The 19,901-nt window shown below is 44.8% G+C and overlaps 1 protein-coding gene and 1 long non-coding RNA gene across 2 annotated transcripts; one reads left to right on the top strand and one right to left on the bottom strand.

Annotated features, from left to right (window-relative positions):
• Nucleotides 1–4,141: 4,141 nt before the first annotated feature.
• On the top strand, nucleotides 4,142–11,173 carry LOC146027064 (dynein light chain Tctex-type 5-A-like). Its single transcript, XM_083158067.1, has 2 exons — nucleotides 4,142–4,519; nucleotides 9,426–11,173. Exon 2 carries the CDS (start codon nucleotides 9,433–9,435, stop codon nucleotides 10,009–10,011), a length of 579 nt encoding a protein of 192 aa, XP_083014193.1. The 5' UTR covers nucleotides 4,142–4,519; nucleotides 9,426–9,432; the 3' UTR covers nucleotides 10,012–11,173.
• A 3,659-nt stretch (nucleotides 11,174–14,832) lies between these two features.
• LOC146027065 (uncharacterized) lies at nucleotides 14,833–15,568 on the bottom strand. The gene is made up of 3 exons (XR_014454648.1): nucleotides 15,242–15,568; nucleotides 15,009–15,147; nucleotides 14,833–14,916 (listed from the first exon to the last, which is right to left on the bottom strand). It is a non-coding gene; the product is annotated as an uncharacterized LOC146027065 (long non-coding RNA).
• Nucleotides 15,569–19,901: the final 4,333 nt, after the last annotated feature.

Consider the following 19,901-nt stretch of genomic DNA (forward strand, 5'->3'; position numbering starts at 1 on the left):
CGATAAATCGAAGGATTGTATGCACGTTGAATTGGTCACCTGACCTTATGTGTGGGCCCGCCAGTCAAATGTCGTGCTGGTAAATATTATGTGATGGACATAATAATTATCAAATTGGCTGAGCACTCTCAGCCAATCAGCGGGTTACCCAGTGTTTTAAATAGTTTTTTTTTCAAATTCTGCCTCCACCGCTCACCCCTCCCCCCCCTGCCCGCTAGCCCTACTGCACAGTGCTGCGCTACACAGACAACTGCAGTCAGCTCTCTTTCAGCACCCAATGTTGCATGCCATCTGCGATGCCACATTGGGTGCTGGAAAAAAGCACAAATAAGTTGTGATTGGATGCAATGGGGCATAACTTTGCAATGTCCCATCGCATCCAATTGCATAGTATGGGTACCATCTAACCTTACAATTTGTCCACCCACTTATGTGAGCAAAAAGGAAGATGATCTTGTATTTAAATCTGTGGGTGTGGGTGACTGAGTTATGGCTCACGTATTTCATTACGAATGGGGAGAGTCAGCAGAATGCTCACGCCAAGTGATTTGGAAAAAATCATTAAAAACTTAAAAACAATTACCTACATGTTTTGTTGCACATCTTAAGAATATTGTTTATAATAAACACTAGATTTACTTTTAAAATGTATAAAGAAAAATGTATCCAAACTTTTTTTCTAGTACATTTCATGCTAAGGCTCATAGGATGTCTCTTCAGAACATTTCTACTTAGTGGTTTTAAGCCACGTACAGAGTGACAAACACAGGATTTTTAGAGGGGGGTTTCCAAATGCAATCCAAAATCTCCCACGTCTGCAGGGCAGTACGGGAGTCTGGGGGAGCGTTGAAAGCCCCGAAAATTGGTCTTTTTATACACTGGATACTGTATGGAATACAGTATTGATATTTAACCGTACAGATGGTCTATATACTATAGGCTGCTTCAAACATTTATATAAGAAAAGTGGTCAGGAAAAGGTTAAACATATAATAAATACACAAACCTAACAGAACCAATGCTGCACTTTCTAAACTCACAATCTCCCACTTCATGGTAAGGCTCCTGTCTCTTCCTCCTGGCAGCTACTCTCTGGTCCAGTGCGATGTTTGATGGCTCAGATCCACACACATAGTAAATGTGCTAGAAAGAACTGGTACACTGAGCATGTGCAGCAGCTCTGCTCTGTCCCTTACACTGCGTGGTGTGGTGCTAGCTCTACTGATCATATTATATACCAGTGCTATTGTTGTCATAATTTAAGGCACTTGCCAAGAGGAGGGGGGGTTTCTGGGCAATACTCCCCCACTAGCCACATGCGTTTTATCACTTATAAAAATGGCATATCCAGTGCCAAATCATATGCAAGCCCTCCTGGGGAGCTGCCACGGAGCTCAAGGAGCATCTGGTCTGACTTAGGACAAGTCAGCCTAGTACATGTTTGGGGTCTGTATTTTCATTCTAATCTCTGTAACTTTTTCCATTGTTTTGTCATTCAGCAACTTCTTTAGTTTTCTGGATGCTTTCTTTGAGTCTAGTACTACTGGTGCTCACGGGGGTCGGTTTCCATGGTACTGTTTGAGGATGTGTCTGCTTCTCCTTGGAATGTTTGCATTTTCTTCTGCTGATTTGTTGTTATATAAATAGTTTGTGTGCGACAGTTACAAGTATTGCTAAAGAGAAATAATTATCTGGAGTTTATACGGAATTTACATAACAAGCGATGAGTTCATGCACGTGTTGCACACTGTGTACATTAATCCGTTTTAAGTTGTGGGATCACGTAAAGCTTTCAATAATTGCAGCATTCCACAGATACACTTCACCGTCTCTTGCTTACTGAGCCCCATGCATTGCCTTTATTCCCTCCTCCACCACAGATCTGTAGTGCTGCTGCTTACTGAGCCCCATGCATTGCCTTTATTCCCTCCTCCACCACAGATCTGTAGTGCTGCTGCTTACTGAGCCCCATGCATTGCCTTCATTCCCTCCTCCACCACAGATCTGTAGTGCTGCTGCTTACTGAGCCCCATGCATTGCCTTTATTCCCTCCTCCACCACAGATCTGTAGTGCTGCTGCTTACTGAGCCCCATGCATTGCCTTCATTCCCTCCTCCACCACAGATCTGTAGTGCTGCTGCTTACTGAGCCCCATGCATTGCCTTTATTCCCTCCTCCACCACAGATCTGTAGTGCTGCTGCTTACTGAGCCCCATGCATTGCCTTTATTCCCTCCTCCATCACAGATCTGTAGTGCTGCTACTTACTGAGCCCCATGCATTGCCTTTATTCCCTCCTCCACCACAGATCTGTAGTGCTGCTGCTTACTGAGCCCCATGCATTGCCTTTATTCCCTCCTCCACCACAGATCTGTAGTGCTGCTGCTTACTGTGCCCCATGCATTGCCTTTATTTCCCCCCTCCACCACAGATCTCTAGTGCTGCTGCTTACTATGCCCATGCATTGCCTTTTATTCCCCCCATCACCACAGGTCTGTAGTGCTGTTGCTGCTTACTGTGTGTACCCCATGCATTGCCTTTATTCCCTCCTCCACCACATGCATTGGTTTTATTCTCCCCCTCTACCACATATCTGTAGTGCTGCTGCTGCTGCTTATTGTGCCCCATGCGTTGCCTTTAATAATGACAGGAACTCATGGGACTTACGGCACGATTTATACCTGTTCGCTTGGCTGCTTATATTTGCTGCCTAGCAAGCAGGCAGCAAATCCCAGCACTGACATGAAAGCGGATGTGTACGCAAGGAGGAAACATAATTTGATGGTCGCTCGCCATCAAATAATTTTTCCTCACTTTGTAGATAAAAGTACGTCTATAGTTACTTCTATCCTGGATGGAGATGGCTGAGATGGGGGCAGGTGTGATGTCACCCGCCCGACCCAAGCAGACATCGACCCGCCTGCATTCTAATGCATCCGCAAAAACTGTGGGTGCACCCATAGAAACGCTGGGCAGCGTTTCTATGGGTGCATCCACCATTTTTGTGGGAACACCTATAAAACGGTGGGCGGACCCCAGTGAATTCCCCCTGCCCGCCCATCAGTGAGTGAATGCCCCAGCGAGTGTTTGCTTCAAGAGCTTGCACATGTGCATATTCACGCATCCGCTAGCCCCCACCATCGGTAACAGGGTTAATTCGGATCTGAGCGATCAGGCCTGAATTACCCCATTAATTAATTAAAGTGGTATTTTATTTATCACTGCATGGGGAGAGATAAAGTAGAGAGAATAAGCGATATGCTCTTAACTGTCATTCTACAAACCGCCTGTACAATTATTTTAGTAGGGGAATTTGTTTAGTGCTTTGTATCTTGTTACATGCTTTGACAAATACCCCATTATTCCAAGTAGACTTGGCGTACCTACTCTTCTCTCAAACTATCTGTATGCACATTTAGTGGGGGGAGTAGGGGAGACCCTCTGCTCCGAAAACATTGACACTGGCAATATTCCTGGCCCCAAGAACTAGCAGTCTGTTTCCCTCTTCTTGTATACAGTATGTAGCAGAGTTGTACTTGGGCAGTGTTGCCTACCTGACCATCTCCATGAGGGAGGAAATGCTCTGTCCCTGGACTTCCCTGGTAATGTAATATTGCCATCACCTGTAGTGAAACACCTTTCTTATCAATTACCCAGCTCCCCACAAATTAAATTGTGTAAAATGTTGTGTAAAAAATTATATTTCCTGTATAAAGTAACATTACAGGTCATTTGTTTGTCAATTTTCACACCTATTTTGACAAATGTAGTTGGCACTGAAAGGGTTGAAGACTAAGGTTGGGAATGCCTGGCTTATCAGGCTGACTATATAAAGGTCATGCTGATGTAAACCATATAGTTCCACCAATACAATGTCCTTCAGCAGGATATTACTTGTAAGATGGCTAGTACTGTATATACAGCATTGCATGTATGTTCCACACTATCACCAGGAGGTGTGATGATGGAAATGGAGCTTGTGCACCTATCTCAGGACCTGGATCTCTGTGATAAGGGTCCTGTGAAGAGAGCACCAGGCTATTAATCTGGAAAAGTAATAAAGAGATCCACATAAAATGGGAGTGAGAGCAAGGAGGGAGGGGGTGCTCTGTGTTTCATGGCAACACCACAGTGCTGGGATAACATGCAATTAGGAGAGTGGGCAGGTTTATTTATTTCTTGCTAAAGGAACAGCCTGGAACCAACATAGCAGAGCACTTAGTGATTGGGATGGACAGGCGAGGTTATGGATGCTGATGGCAGGCTGTATTGAATGGAGTAAGAAATGCAGACTGAAGAGTGAACCTGTCAACAAAGAAACAATTACAAGAGGGCAAAGTAACTGGGACTGACTGAGTGCTATATGGCAGCGGTTCATGACTGAACTTCCAGAATGCTGGAGAAAAGCTAAAAAACGGGAAAACCTTCCAAACAAAGGGGAAATAACCAGGCGTCAGTTATCATATCTGAGCAGGAAACATTGGAACGTTTCCTGGAGGAAAGACTGTCTTGTATGACTGGTAGGTGGCGCTGGAAAATGATATCAACCTCTATAACGTACTGAGATTGTATTAATGTGTATATTATGTAAAGGACTGATCATATTCTTCTACAGAGTACAGTAGGTAACAAGCATACAATGCCAGTCATTGGAAAGCCAATCAGGGAATGCAAAGACGTTGTCAGTCACATGTTGTGTTTTCTTATTGCATAAACTTGTTTTGTTTAGCGTCCCATTAACCATGTTGATTACATATATAAACAAGGTAGTGCATGTATATATATATATACCCATACAGGACGGTATAGCACACACATTAGCAGAGTCAAAGTACAGATTTACAGGATTTATGAAGGGAATAAACTAGTGTTTGTCCACCTGAGTGCTCAGTCTGTATATGTTATGGGTTATCTCACCTCAGTCTGTAAACATGAGTATAGTTTAGCTCCAGATACAGTATAGCCCCATGCGTGGGAGCGCGCATCAGTAACAATATTAAGTGTATACGCTAGAGGAAATTGTAACGTATATCGCTGAGAAAGGGCATTCTGAGCGATATATCTTACAATATCCTCTAGTGTGTACACTCAATAATGTTAACAATCTGCGCTCCCATGCATCGTTAATAATCCTTGCCCTCTTCTGAACATGCAGGCCATTGTGTCTGCCTATCACAAAATCCCACATGTCTATGAACAAGATATGCTTTATGTCCTTAAAGCAGGTGGCGGTAGTGGAACTTCTATGGTTCTCCCCTTCACACGTTCACCTGAGGGGCTGAATAGTGGGTTTTCAGGGAATGGGGCAGTAGGTTTAATTTTGACTAGGGTGCCAGGAATAAGCCCCATGCACCCTGTGCGATAGAAGTGATAATGCTAATTTTAGCCCTTCTGAGTGAAATCACTCATTATTTTGCCAAGTGTTTAAGCTCCCTCAGTTTGTTGTCTACGCATATACAGACAAGGGAGCGGATTGTTAACGATCCAAACACCCCCCCCCCCCCCCCCCGCCCTCTTTGCTACCCGCTGATGGCATCGGAAAGTGTGAGAGCCTGTACAAACTGGGCTATTCCTGGGGCCACAGCAAACAACCATCAGCAAAGTGCACACTGTACACACTATGCGATGCTGGCAGGAGGGGAGGGGGTGATGACAGGGAGTTAAAGCGAAGGTCATACAGTATGTTAACAATGCACTTCCTGCACAGCGCATCGTTTGTCGTGCAGTGCATCCACACTGAGCGATGCAATCAACGAGTTCACTCAATATATTGCCCAGTGGGTACTCACCAACTGGTCACAAGATGTTTTAATTAATGAGACTTTGCTCAACTCATCACGGCTTCTTCTGCTCTCTTCCCATCACGAGGCTCCAGGATTGTGCTCCCCCTCTCTGGACTCGCTAGATGATGACATCCATATATCATGGGGGTCTATCTACCCAACAAGCAGGCTGTGCCAGTAGCAGCTCTCATGCAGTGCAGATGACACCCCTGAGCTCCCACCAAACACACTACACATACTGCCCCCCCCCCACGCTCACCTGTAATGGTAGACATACTTCCCCACCACCCCTGCCTGGCACACTACACATATCCCCCCCCCCCCACACACACACACACACACACTCACTCAGCGCACTACAGCTATCCTTCCTCCCCCGTACCCTACTCCTACTCCCCCCATACCCTACTGCTACCTCCAGGAAAAAAATGAATAAAGAATGGTGCTGGGGATAGCAAGCTTGCCCTCGGGGGCCTACCAAGCATCTGGGCCCCACAGGAGCTGTATTCCCAGTACCCTCTGTTACGCCGCTGCTACCAACAATACTCACCTTCCAACCCCTGAAGTGAAAGTGTGGAGGTGGCCTCTTAGTTCCATAGCCTAGCTGTCTAATGGTAGAGCCAGCCGAGCTGGGAATGTGTTCGATGATTACAGGTCAGAGATGCACATCGAGATTTCATGCAACGTCAGTGGGTTTTGCTGGGTGGTATCTGTTGGGGTTTTGAAGGAGTAGAGCACAGAGTGACTCTGCGATAATGTGCGCACAACAAACCAACAGCAGCTTAATCAACAATTTAAAGGTGACACAACAAACACCTTAAAGCTTAATAGCAAAAACAGAAAATAAATTGTTATATAGCGCTAGTGGTATCCCAATTAGTTCCGTGGTGGATATCCTATGTTTAATATAGTCACCAATGATGTTCACCACTGGGATAAACGGTACTTCTTTACTTTCACGGCGCCAGCATGGCGCCGCGCGTACTTCCGGGTTACGCTCGCCACTAACTAAGTAAAAAAAACGAAGTTAACGCCATGCCAACATGGATAGTTCATACCTCCACTATCCATGTTGGCATGGAGTTGATTTTAATTAGCGTGGTGAGCGTAGCGAGCCACCGAGCCCGCAGCGCGGGCGAGCGAAGCGAGCCCCACAAGGGGGCTCTGATGCGCGGCGCCATGCTGGCGCCGTGAAAGTACAGAAGTACCGGATAAACTTTCCAGGAGTATTCCTCCAAAAACAATTGTTCTCCAAGTTACCAATGGGTTACCATGAACTGACAAAGGAAATACAGATAGTGCATAACTTTCAAACAAGGGATTTTAATAAAGATGTGCACTTACAATAGATAAGATGAAATGAGCATGTAAAAACAATAGCCCGGGGTATAGCAGCAGGCAGACGGGTTGTCCCAAACAGATGGCAGTCCAGTTCCGGATACTGGTGGAGCCATCCAAAAGGTCCCAAACCTGAAGTCCAACTAAGGAAAACAGTGATAAGGCAAACACAATGTAAAAACTCTGCAAAAAAAACCTGTTTGCAAGTCCCGGGGCATTACACTTAGGAATTTCACTCACACCCATTCACACTGAGACCCAACACAGGAAATTACCGCTTGCCCTGGCAAAAGCCTGGGTTTTTGTGGCAGTGAGAACAGGGTATTAGTGTTAAATTCTGCAGCGCATGTGGGAGTCTCTGCCAGAGACTTATTTGTGTATTGTCAGAATGCTGAGGGTTAAGCCCCATACACACTAGCCGACCCTGCCATGAGTGTACACACTAGAAAATATTGTGAAAGATGTTGCCAAGAAGACCCTTTCTGGTCGAAAGCTTTCACAATATCCTCTAGTGTGTATGGGGCTTTAGCAGGGGCAGATGATTGGGAACGAGAAATGACCCAGGAAAAATCTCTAGAAGTAGCCTCATGTGGCCGGCACCAAATCAAATGAAGTTGGGACCAACACTAAAATAGGCAGGATTAATTCATCACTGCTCCTATGTGGAAGCCGTTTCTTTTTCAATATGCTCTGCAGTCTGGTGGCCCCCAGACTGTTAAACTGCTGTGACAAACCACAAACCTCCACCTGTCACATAAAACCCTACATCCCCCCACTGAGACTGAACAAAGACCCCAAAACCTCCATCAAGCAGACAATCACAATAAACCCAGGAATAACTATGCCCACCCCTCCCCTGGTGGAGTCCAGAAAAAGCCCCAGACATTGTTACAACCCAGATAGCACCCACTCCTTGGGGGATCCAATAATACTGAGATACCCAAGTGTCTTACGGAATCTGCTGTTTTTGGCCGCACTGTGAGAATGACCTGCGGCGATCACGACGGTGCTAACATCTGGCCAGGTGAGTGTGACTCCTCTCCTTGCTATCTGAGAGGACGGCAAGAGGTGCGGGTGTGAGGATCTGCTCCCGGGCGTAGGCTCATATTCCAACAGAGCCATGCCGGTTGAAGTGTCCCGCAAAGACAGCTAACTTACAGCTTAAACCTCGCTGACGTCATTACACCCTTAAAAAGCGGAAGCTTAAATACACCTAAAGGAGACTGTCCTTTCAAGTTGGGATCCCCCCTAAAAAATCACAGGAATATTCCTTTAAAATAAGTTACTGAGGACCTTGACCCCCTGTGTTTTTTATTGGGCTCCATTCAAATCTTTGGAGAATTTGGACACGAGGCTCCCCACCTAAAGGAGACTGTGACATTAGATAAAGTGGGTAAGCACCAATTAAAAGTGGATAAATATATTGGGTTAACTGTGGTTGCTGCTGGACACATGAAATTTATACAGTATATATATAGTGGGGAAAAATCAGGTGGCACTACCTGATTTCGTGACCAACACTGCAAAATTTATTTCAGTTATCCAACATGTTTCGGGCAACTTGGCCCGTCCGCAGGGATCAACTATCACAGTGCAAGTGACCAATATTTATACAAAGAGAAAAAAGAGAGAAAAAAACCATCCCCCCCACAATTAAAATATGAATTAGCACCAGGTGCCTCTCACCCGCAGGGTCCTCCCCGTGGCTCGATACCTGCCATTGCTGAAGCGCTGAATATATATACCCTGATATACCTTGTGTATATTTTCTTTGAGTTTTAGATTAAGCAGCATTGGGGGAGGGGTTTGGCGTAGGGATTAGGTGTAGCCACAGGGCAGAAATACTCAGCAGAATGCCAGAGGATAGACCAAATCTGACCCAAAAGTGCCAGTCACTGGAGCTGGCTAGAGCATGTAAGTCACGGCAGGGCACCAGGGACAATGTGTCCATATTCTAACTTATCTGAAATCTCAACATTTAATTGCAAAATATATAAAATGGCTGTCAACATGGTCAAAGTCATCATGAAGAAAGTCAATATTATAATTATCGAAATATCATATCACAGCCATCCAAATTACATCATATGTGACCACACTGCTCACTGAACTGTTTCTGTTTCTTTTCTCTAGTGTGAGTCCCCAACTTTGTCTTCTTCAACTGTTTCTTTAGATGTCATCATATGGCGCTGTATATGTGGGCGGATTATCTATTATGTGCACACAGTGAAGTCTATGTGAAAACCTTTACTACAGTATGTTCTTGTGTAATTAATTGTGTGTTATCTGAACTTTTACCCTGCAGCTGGAAGATGAAGGCCGCACATGATACAGAGTGTAGAAGGTGGCTTTGTCCTAAGCCAAAGCAGTTCCAGAAGAAGAATGAAACCGATACCATGAGATCCTTGGCAGTGACACCCATGCTCACCAGTGCACAGCGGGTCCAAGAGCAAGGGGTTAGAAGGAAAGCTGTCACCCATGATAATGCTAAAGCCATTTGCTTTTCAAGACATGATACTGTGGATTGCAGACCTACTGACCCAGATCAGGAGTTACACCCACAGCCCTGCCGACGTTTCTCAGCAGAAGAAGCATCTAGGGCCATCAAGTGTGTCTTAGATGGAGAACTGCAGGACTGTGGCTATGATGCCAGAGAGAGCCAGAGGCGAGCATTGGAGCTTGCAGAGCTAGTTAAAGTGGCAGTGAGAGAGCTTGGTTATGAGAGGTACAAGCTCATCTGCTATGTGGTGCTAGGCCCAGTATCACAGGGGACCATATGCTGCTGTAGCAGAAGTGTATGGAGTCCAAACTCAGACACATATGCAGAATACTTGTTTCAGAACCAGTCTCTCTTTGCATTGTGCATTGTATATGCTGGGTACTATGAGTGACACAACCACCATACGTGTGCATTTAGGGGCATATTCGGAGATGAAAGCATAGCAATGACAAGTCACATTCAGCTGATGCGGAGATGTATGTAAACCCAATGGTTTCCGCACATCTCTGATAGAGGGGCGGCTGCACAGGACCTGTTCTGTGCATGTGCATAATGGGTACTACAAGGTCACGCACAGTGCCACCAAGCTGCAGATCAGATGACAGACTGTGGTTGTTTGGGGGAGGAGGTGAGCAGAGCTGGCCAGGATTCCCAAAAACTGCCCCTGTTTTCTGGGAGTCGTGACCCCAGGCTCTGCTTTTGGGGGCCTGATTCAGACCTGAATGCAAATCTCTGAATATGGCTAGTAGTTAAGCCCCATACACAATAGCCGACCCGATCGATGCCAATATAGTTAACTATATCGGCCGATATTGTGTGTACACACTGAACGATATTGGCTGCCGATAATGTCTTGGCTATAGAGACAAATTGACCTCCATGTTCTGCAGACATCAATCATCGTTAACAGGAGCACGCATTGTTAATGCTATTGTATACACTAGACGATATTGTGAAAGATATCGCTCAGAAGCCCCTTTCTGAGAAATATCTTTCACAATATCCCCTAGTGTGTGTGGGACTTATGATTTTTGGTTCTTTAAATGCACATTACCGTATACGGAGAAGAACATGCACCGAAGATCACAACAACCTCAAACCACAGGTTTCTTTTTAGTTCACAATAAACTCCTTATACATTATTACAGTATTGCAGAGGAAAATGTTAGACCACCTGCATGACAATTGATGCTTGCTGTATTGTGTCATACAACAGAACAATGGGCCATCAGGTAATCACCGCCAATCCAGAGTGAAATTCTACCCTGTGCAAGCCTGCAAAATAATACAGCCCTATGATTAGCTGCAAATCCATTCACAACTTACTCACCATCGAATAGCCCAGGACCTATTTGGCCAGTGTGATCGAATCAGGCTGATTGGGGCTGGAGCGGACGTCACATACCCTCCCTGATAACACCTGGCCACACCTTCATTTGAACGCATACAGAAAATGATGAAATTAACATTGCTAAAACGAAATAATTTAAATGCATACATTCTGAAACAGAACAGCTTCTTCATGTTGGACATTTTTTCTTTTCTTTTAATAAATAGATGAATTAAGCAAGATCTGTTCCATCATTTGTTTCTTAAATGAGATTAGCTGTATCACATATTAGAACTTGGTGGATATGATGGTTATACAGATTGAGTATCCCTTATCCGAAATGCTCGGGACCACGAGCATTCCGGATAAGGGAATTTTACGTTTTCTTGGATTTTTTTTTTTTTACATAATTACCTGTCCCCTGGTGGGTCCCCGATGGTCCCTCAGCGTCCATGGAGTCCTCCGGCTTCCATGGCAGGCCCTTAGCTTTATGATGTCACCGGCGTGCCTGGGAACTCACGCAATGCACTCCTGGAACCGCTGGAGATGCCGGAGATGAAGCTGAAGGCCTGCCCTGGGGACTAGGTAAGTATAAAAAAAGGGTCGGGGGGGGGGGGAATAAACATTTTTGGAACTATTCCAAAAAAAAAACACGTTTTTTGGAATAATTCGGATAACGGATATCCGGATACGGGATACTCAACCTGTACCCTCGTATAAACACCCCCCCCCCTCTCCTTCACAGATTTGTCACTTCTTTTTAATATGTTGTTATTTCTTCTTTCTCTTATCCACTTATCCTAGATAACAAAACAAATAATATGAAAGGCAAATTTTATTATTATCACGTTCCCATACCGTGTACTCCTCTTACTACGTCTATGCATAATTGCCTACTTTTAGAACCTCAATCCAAGGGGCAAGTTCAGAAGATGTAACTATTTGGGGAACTTAAAGTAGCCCCAGAAAAACAAATATGAAAGTGAGCTGCCATAGGAGAAAGCCAAATTTAAAATGTGTGAGGATAGCACAGCTTTATAGTGTATATTTTATTACAAGAAAGGCAGGAATTTTTGGACCTATATACAATGCAGGGAGTATCCCATACATTGATATACAAAACATATAGTATTCCAGAGACTTAAATACAACACAGTGATCATTTTAGTTGCCAAAATAAAATACATGAAACATCTCAGAAACCAATATAAAATACGGAGTGCATTCCAGGAAATGGTATTCAACAGAGAAAATAAAATGTATTGATATATAATACAGACAACATCCTAGAGACCAATATACAATACAGTGAGCATTTTGAAGACTAAAGCTGGGTACACACTACTTGATGTGTGTACACGGCGATATTGACCACAACGGGGACCCGACGTTGAATTCACATTTGCTGATACCAGCGGGAAGGAAGAAACGGCTGGGGGAGCAGGGCCATGCTGCAGCTCATTAATGAGCTCCTTGCTCATCTGAACTGTTCAGACGAGGGAGGAGTCATTAACGATGCGCGGGAAAGCCCAACTTTAGCGTTGTTGACTGTACAAACTAGACAAGATCTTAAGGGGTCCATTTCTTATGCTGTTTACACACGGGGGAGATATATTGCTCAGCCATATATGGCTGAGCAATATATGGCTGAGCAATATATTGCTCAGTTTCTCCTGTTCATCAGCGACCAGAGATGGTCGCTGATGAAAAAGAAACTGCCGGGGGGAGCCCGGCAGTGGTAATCAGCTGGTCGCAGGAGCATGTTCCTGCGACCAGCGATCACCACAGGGGCAAAAACGGGAGCGCGCACCCGGCGATATATCGCCGGTGCACACTCCCATTGCGGGCAATATGGTCGCTGAGCGACCATATTTCCCACGATTTTGGACAAAATCGCCCCCGTGTGTACGCACCTTAAAGGTTCGCATTTACAATGTGATCTGGGTGGAATATTACTGCCCAGGATCGCATTGTAATATGCGATCCTATCGGCAGGGTGTATCATCCCCCACGCGCAGGGACAGGGCTCCAAAAAGAGCCCGTCCCTGCGATGTGCTGAGCCGGGTCAGGTGCCGAGGGGTCTGCGCATGTGTGGTTAGTGATGACACCGCTACACTGATCCCGCTGACCAGTGGCCCCGGCAGCAGTGTGGTATAGGCTACAATGGGCTACCGCCATCTCAGAATGGCGGTAGCCCAGGGATGCGATACATCGGGCAGCTTCACATCCCCCATGGAAACCTGTGGGGGATGCGGCCGGCGGCGATGCAGGATGGATCGCAGCAGGGATCGGAGATTCCTGCTGTGGTCCCTCCTACATACATTCAGGTGATACTTAATATTTGCGGCTAACCCCCTAACGGGTGTTTTGTTTTGGGGGATTAGGGGCCGATTTATTAACATTATTTTTACTAAAATAATGTGATAACGGGTGTTTTCGCACCCTTTTCGCATTATTTTAGTTTCACCTAAATGTATTAAATTTGAATTGTAAGCCTTTTCGCAAATTTATCCCCTAAACCTAATTATCACAATTTTTTAGTAAGCAGATCGCATTTCACATAATTATAATGGGAAATGTGATCTACTCATATTTATTAAACTTGAATTGTAAAATTAATTCGGAAGGGTCCTGTGTGATAATATCGCCACTTCTTAGAGGCGTTATCCAGATTACATTTTTGATAAGGCTGCTCTAGCAGCCTCCTATAGCAGCACCCTCACCCTCCTCCCTCCCCTATTTGCTTTCAATACAAACCCAGGTGCAGAGAGACCTTTTATTAATCTTATCTAAGCAGTCTGCCTTCATGCTGCTGAAACTTTTGTGCACTGTACTGTGCAGAGATCCCTGCAGCTCTGTCTTTCCCCTGACCCCCCACCCCCCTTGTCGCTGCTGCCAGGGATTGGAATGTATAGCAGCAGGACAGGGAGAGTGATTCTACAATAAACAGAGACTTCTGTCCGGCTACGAGTCCTGCTGTATATTGACAGCTATGGCACCAGTCAGTGCAGGGGAGGGAGAGGGGACGGGGGAGAGACGGAGCTGCAAGGAGCTCGCCCCCGTACTGTGCTTAAACTTAACTAATAAAAGCAGGAGCTGGGCAGCCAGGGGCCAGGTGCTTCCCTAAATTATTTCTAGTAAAACAGCATAAAGAAACATACATGTGCAGCAGCAGGTGATCTGTCACACGGACGTCCGCCCACCCTCCCTCCTCCTCGCTGCTGCCGGGGACAGGAATGTACTGCAGCACTTCCAACACAGGCAGAAGAGCCCATTGTGATTCCTATGTAAACGGGGACTCTCCTGCCTGAGTTCCTGGCTGCTGTACTTTTCCATCCAGAACCACAGCAGCAGCGCTGGGGAGGGAGAGGGGATGGGGGAGAGACGGAGCTGGAGGGCGGACGTGGGAGAAACAGAACTAACCTGCACATGGATGTTTCTTCACTCTGTTTTATTAAAGATATAAAGGGAAGCACCGTCCTGCCCCTCTCCTCTGATCAGCTGCCCCAGCTCCTGCTTATGAGCAGCCGCAGGAGGACACTGTAGTACGGGGGAAAGTGAAAGTAAAAGCCGGCTGGCTAACTTTCTATTAGCTGCGCATGCGCAGTAGGATCCGGGTCCATCACAGTGCGATATTAACGGGGGGAGAGCGGGGATCTGGATTCGCAGGGACAGGGCTTTTTCGCAAGCCCTGTCCTGCGAGATGAATAATGATAAATTCATGCGATGTTAAGCAAAATCGCAATGCGAATTTAATCGTTATTATCACCATTTCATTACCATTCTTTTTACAATTTTGATAAATGGGCCCCATAATCTTCTTTATACTGGCGCACAATGGCTTTAGCACTGGCGCACAATGGCTTTAGCACCAGAACTATGGCCAGCAACACTTGATTCATTGTCATCATCATTTGATGCTAATGCACGTTTCCTAGTTAGAAACTTGTCCATGTTTCAGAAAATCTGGAAAAAAATAAAATAAAAAGTAAATTCAGAATTTATATTCCTCAAAAACACACCTACTCCCACGTAAAAATAAAAATACTAATCCCTACCTGTCAGTGTCTCAACGATAAAAGATTCTGCAACCTCAGTCACGCTGGAGTGGCAAGAAGAGCCTCGGTCACACACTGGAGTGGGGCAAGAAGAGCCTCTGTCACACGCTGGAGTGGCAAGAAGAGCCTCTGTCACACGCTGCAGTAGCACAGAAAACAAAAAAAAAACACATATTGACATCCACAGAAAAATAAACAAACACTTGACCCATAGAAAAAACACTGGTCCCTACCTGTCAGTATCTCAACAATGAAAGATTCTGCAGCCTCGGTCACACACTGGAGTGGCAAGAAATGCCTCGGTCACACACTGGAGTGGCAAGAAGAGCCTCGGTCACACGCTGGAGTGGCAAGAAGAGCCTCGTATCAAGTGCCAGCATATCACTGGAGCTACCAGCTTCCGGCATTCTGGAGTTTTAAGAAAACAAAATGTAAAAAAAGGCCACAAATGTAGTCTCAAAGTGATGTCGTCCCTTTGTGAACCGTGTATTCAAGTCTTGGAAATGAAACAGTGGTATATACTAAATACAATGCTGAATGTTTCTGTAACAAATCCGTTTAGATTCGGTTGATGGATCTACAGCAGGGGTGGGGAACCTCAGACCCGGGGGCCGTATGCGGCCCCCGTAGCCGGTCTGAGTGGCCCACCCACCCTCCCGGTGGCTTTGCCAGGAGTCAGGTACAGGGGAATTCTCGTGAGAGGTCGGTAGTTCTTGTGAGATTCCTCTTAATCAAAAGCAGCCGGAGACTGTCAGTCCTATTCAGCGGCAGCCGCCGGATCCTGGGACGGCTGCAGCAGGACAATTTGTAAGAGACATTTTTACATATGGCCCCCGAAGGATTTTGTCCCCATACAAATGGCCCTTGGCACAAAAAAGGTTCCCCACCCCTTATCTACAGTGTCTAGATAGACAGTAAATAAGTTTACCCCAAAAGGTCAACATGCAATAGATCGAGAGTCAAAATGTTAGCATGAAAATGACACATGAAAAGGTTTTTCACATTTTTTAATGTCAATATCGACAACTGTCAGCATGGACCCCCAACGCTTCGCTCACCATGCTTTAGGCTCAGCACACTTTGTGACCCTGTCCACTCATTGCATGTTGAGTTTTTGGGGTAGAGCTATTGATTGTCAATGAAGAAACTATCTATATAATAATCCACTCCTGTGCTTTAAGTAGCAATTGAAGTTAGCATATTGAATCACTAATACCGCTGTCGGGATAGCATTTTGATCTCGGGTCCAACCCCGCTCCTACTCTTTCACACTAAACCCAGGGTGACCATTATACACAAGACGACCTGGGTTTAACCCTTCTTATAACCCGGATGGAATTGCTGAGTTTCACACCGCACCTTGGCCCAGGGTCCACCCGGCAATAACATGGGTTTAAGATGTGTGTGAAAGGGTATAATGTAAAGTAATGCTTTTGTAATGCCAGCTTGACAAATTATATCTATATTTCCCTGTCATATTCACTGACATTGATTACACAGGAATTGAGGTGAAGCCCCCAGACTAATAGTATTCCCAAATTGAAGAGTATATTTGTTTATGGTTGCATTGGATTGGTTTAGGTATTATTATTATTATTATTTACATTTTATTTTACCTGGGGCATTTAATTTACCTAAAATAATGTAAACAGTGAATGTTCGCTTATAAATGACTCTACATGTGAAGATAATGTGATGTAGGAGGTCACTGTGCTGTACAGCACTTTCATTAAGTCAGATGCAAGTTACATCCCACCTGTCACAGTATCAGGCCTAGCGTTGTGATGGTTATTTTCAGCTGGTCACGTGTCACATTCCCATGATGGGTGACATTCCTTCATCTGAGGACTGGGCACAAGGGCTGTAGCAGAGACTTCATTGGACCTGTGTTTCTACTAAGGGCATATGACAGAAAATGTGGGGATTTTATCGCATTATATTGGTTCTGTGTACAACCGGATGCTGTCACCTGTTGTTGCTCTAAGTTGGTTTGCAGAATCTTTTCTCAACTCTTCTAATCACTCACATGGATCCTGAGGCACCGCACTGAGCAGGATACAAACATTGTACAAATCTGGGTAAGTTGCATCATGAAATTCAGTAAATTTACAGGTGTCTTAAAATAGTTATGTGGGGTACACACCAGGACGATATGGCTTAAAACGAGCCAATTTAGATTCAATCTTGACCGATTGTATGTAAATGTGATCCCGATCCGATGTGTGGCCCCGCAGGGCGGTCGGTCTTTTCTGAGATCCTACCTGCTGCAGGTAGGATCTCAGAAAGGACCATTGTAGTGGGTGGGGGTCGCAATCAGATCCTGATCACATTAGGGGCATTTTTGCGGTGGGTCGGCGGCGCCGTCAGCTCGTGAGCGGGTCGTACGTTTCTGTGACGACCCGCTCACGAGCACCATCATGTACTGGGCATCTGACAATAACATTTAATTGATAAAGGTTATTAGAATTATTAAAAATAAAAGCATAATGTCACAATAGGCCTTAATAGTTTCCTGTAAAATGTATAAGACAATCTGATATAACATGGCACCAATACTAAACCTAATATTTCTCCCAGCTGGGCAAAGTTAGTAATGCTCTCATGCAATATTAGTAGGCAGTGTTAGTTGTTCGTTATCATAAGTGAGCACATGATAAGTTGAGACAGTGCACTGCAAGTTGCTATTTAAGCAGAAGTTAGTGAGGTTATTGATTCCAATGTGAAAAATATTTGTAAAAAACAGTCCTTTTTATGTCTGGCCAGACATTATGTAAGAGGAACCTTTAGTGTTGACACGTGGTGTAGATCACCTGGATCATGCAGCTTTATCCAGAGTTTTAGGATTTTAAGGATATATGTGCCGTGTCCCCTTTAGGTGCCTGCTAGCAGTTTAAAAATAAATAGTATCGGGTCGGTGGCGGCGTTCTCCGTGTTGTGGCCGCGGGTGGAGCGGGAGCAGGGTTCCAGTGCATCCCACCTGGAGGGTGGTCTCCTGACGTGCTGGATCCCTGTTTCCATTCCGCCCATGGTCGCGGTGTTGGGGGGCGCCGCCGCCGATTCTTCTGCCGGGTCTGCTGGATTCTTTATAGTCTCCGTGCTACAGTTTTCTGAGTGAGCGGCGATTACTCCCCATGCTGACTACTTTTTATTGAAATGTATGTAAGCCTACACTTTTTTAAGTAAAACTGGTCACAATCTTAAAAATAAAAAAAATAGTATCCGAAAGGTGCGGTGTTTCTGACGCGTTTCCCCACCTGCTCTGCGCTCTCAGCGGCTTTCTCAAAGAAATCAGATAATCATGTTTATGTTTCTGTTTAGTCTGTGAAATACGTATATTTGTACCAAAAAATTGATGTTTTGCATATATGCTCAGAATTATGAGTACCTCATACACCACGGACTTATGAAAAACTAGTTTGTGTTTTGCACTGCAATACAGCAGCACTTTTATTTTTTGTACAATATGGGTCTTCAACATTGGCCACACATGTGATATTTGTGTTACGTCTTGTCAAAAGTTCCTAAACACATAGGCCAAATGTAATAGGGTGTGAGAATCAGAAAGTGAGAGATTTTGGGGGTTATTCTCATTGCTTTGGTCCCCTGTGCGTTCGCACAGGGGACCGATGTCTTGCATCTGCATTTTTGCCATGTGCAGATGGCAGGGTGCGAGCGGGCACGGCAAACTACAAGTGATATGTCTATTGAGTAAAAATGAATGTACATCCTCGCTGTGACTCCACTGTTGCTGACCTTTATCATTATTTCTTTGGATGCCATTTAATAAGAGCTTTTGGCTTAAGGTCAGAAAATGCCATGGAACACCTAGTGAACCATAGTATGTTCCATTTGGGGATTCCTGGGCATTGTTTGGATGCTTCCAGAGGGACAGCAGGTGACAAGAGGCTGCAAAAAATTACTTTTAATAATCAGTACGGTTGAAAGGAAGGCCATACTGCAGACATGGATCGCCACGGCGCCCCCAACATTACATCTTTTTTTTTCGGGAGAAACTGCTCCATATTTTTACTATGGATTGGATGGAGTGTCTGCTGGAGAGGGAGAGACGCTCAGAATTTTTTTTTTTTCGATATGGGAAAGTTATATATCCACGTTACCCTTATCTCTATAGCAAAATATGGTATATTCTTTGTGAACTTTCAGGCGACTATCCTGTGTCATGATATTAAAGTACCTGTACTCAAGGGCGTAACTACCATAGGTGCAAGGGGTGCAGCTGCTATGGGGCCCAGAGTGGAAGGGGGCCCATCTTTACTGTCTAAGTAAATATATTTTACATACATTTATCACCATCAGTTGCTAAATAAGGGGCCCTTACAAACTTTTGCTATGGGGCCTATGAATATCTAGTTACGCCCTTGCCTGTACTTCTCTTTTTCTCAAGCATTAGTAGAATATACTGTATGATATATTGTCTGAAATAGCTTGTATTTGAAACTGTACACATTGACCACTTTTTTCAATTGTTTGTTAATAACAAATGTACAAGACTGTGTTGTTTGGTGTTTCAATAACATTTTATTGGGGAAAAAAAATGAATGTACATTCGATGTTATCATTGTTTTATGTTGTGTTCAACAGTACCTGTGTGCATGTGAGACATTAGGTTTACCAGCAGGAAGCGCTTCCTATTGATAATCAGGGGGAAGCCCGATTCCCAGCTAAAATAATATTTTAACCCAGGCAAAGTGTTTTCTTGATAGAATAAATAGTAACTGATGTATTTGAGGCCGATATTAACCTTTTCTTACCTTGCCATCACACCCCAGATGAGATATTTGTATAGAAACTAGCATAGCCAAATGCACTTTGAAAATATATTGGCAACCTTTTCTTCTGTATACAACTCAGAGAACTGACCAAGCCATGCCG

The sequence above is a fragment of the Crinia signifera genome, chromosome 8 (genome assembly GCF_055691185.1).
Source record: "Crinia signifera chromosome 8, ASM5569118v1, whole genome shotgun sequence".
Taxonomy (NCBI): Eukaryota; Metazoa; Chordata; class Amphibia; order Anura; family Myobatrachidae; genus Crinia; species Crinia signifera.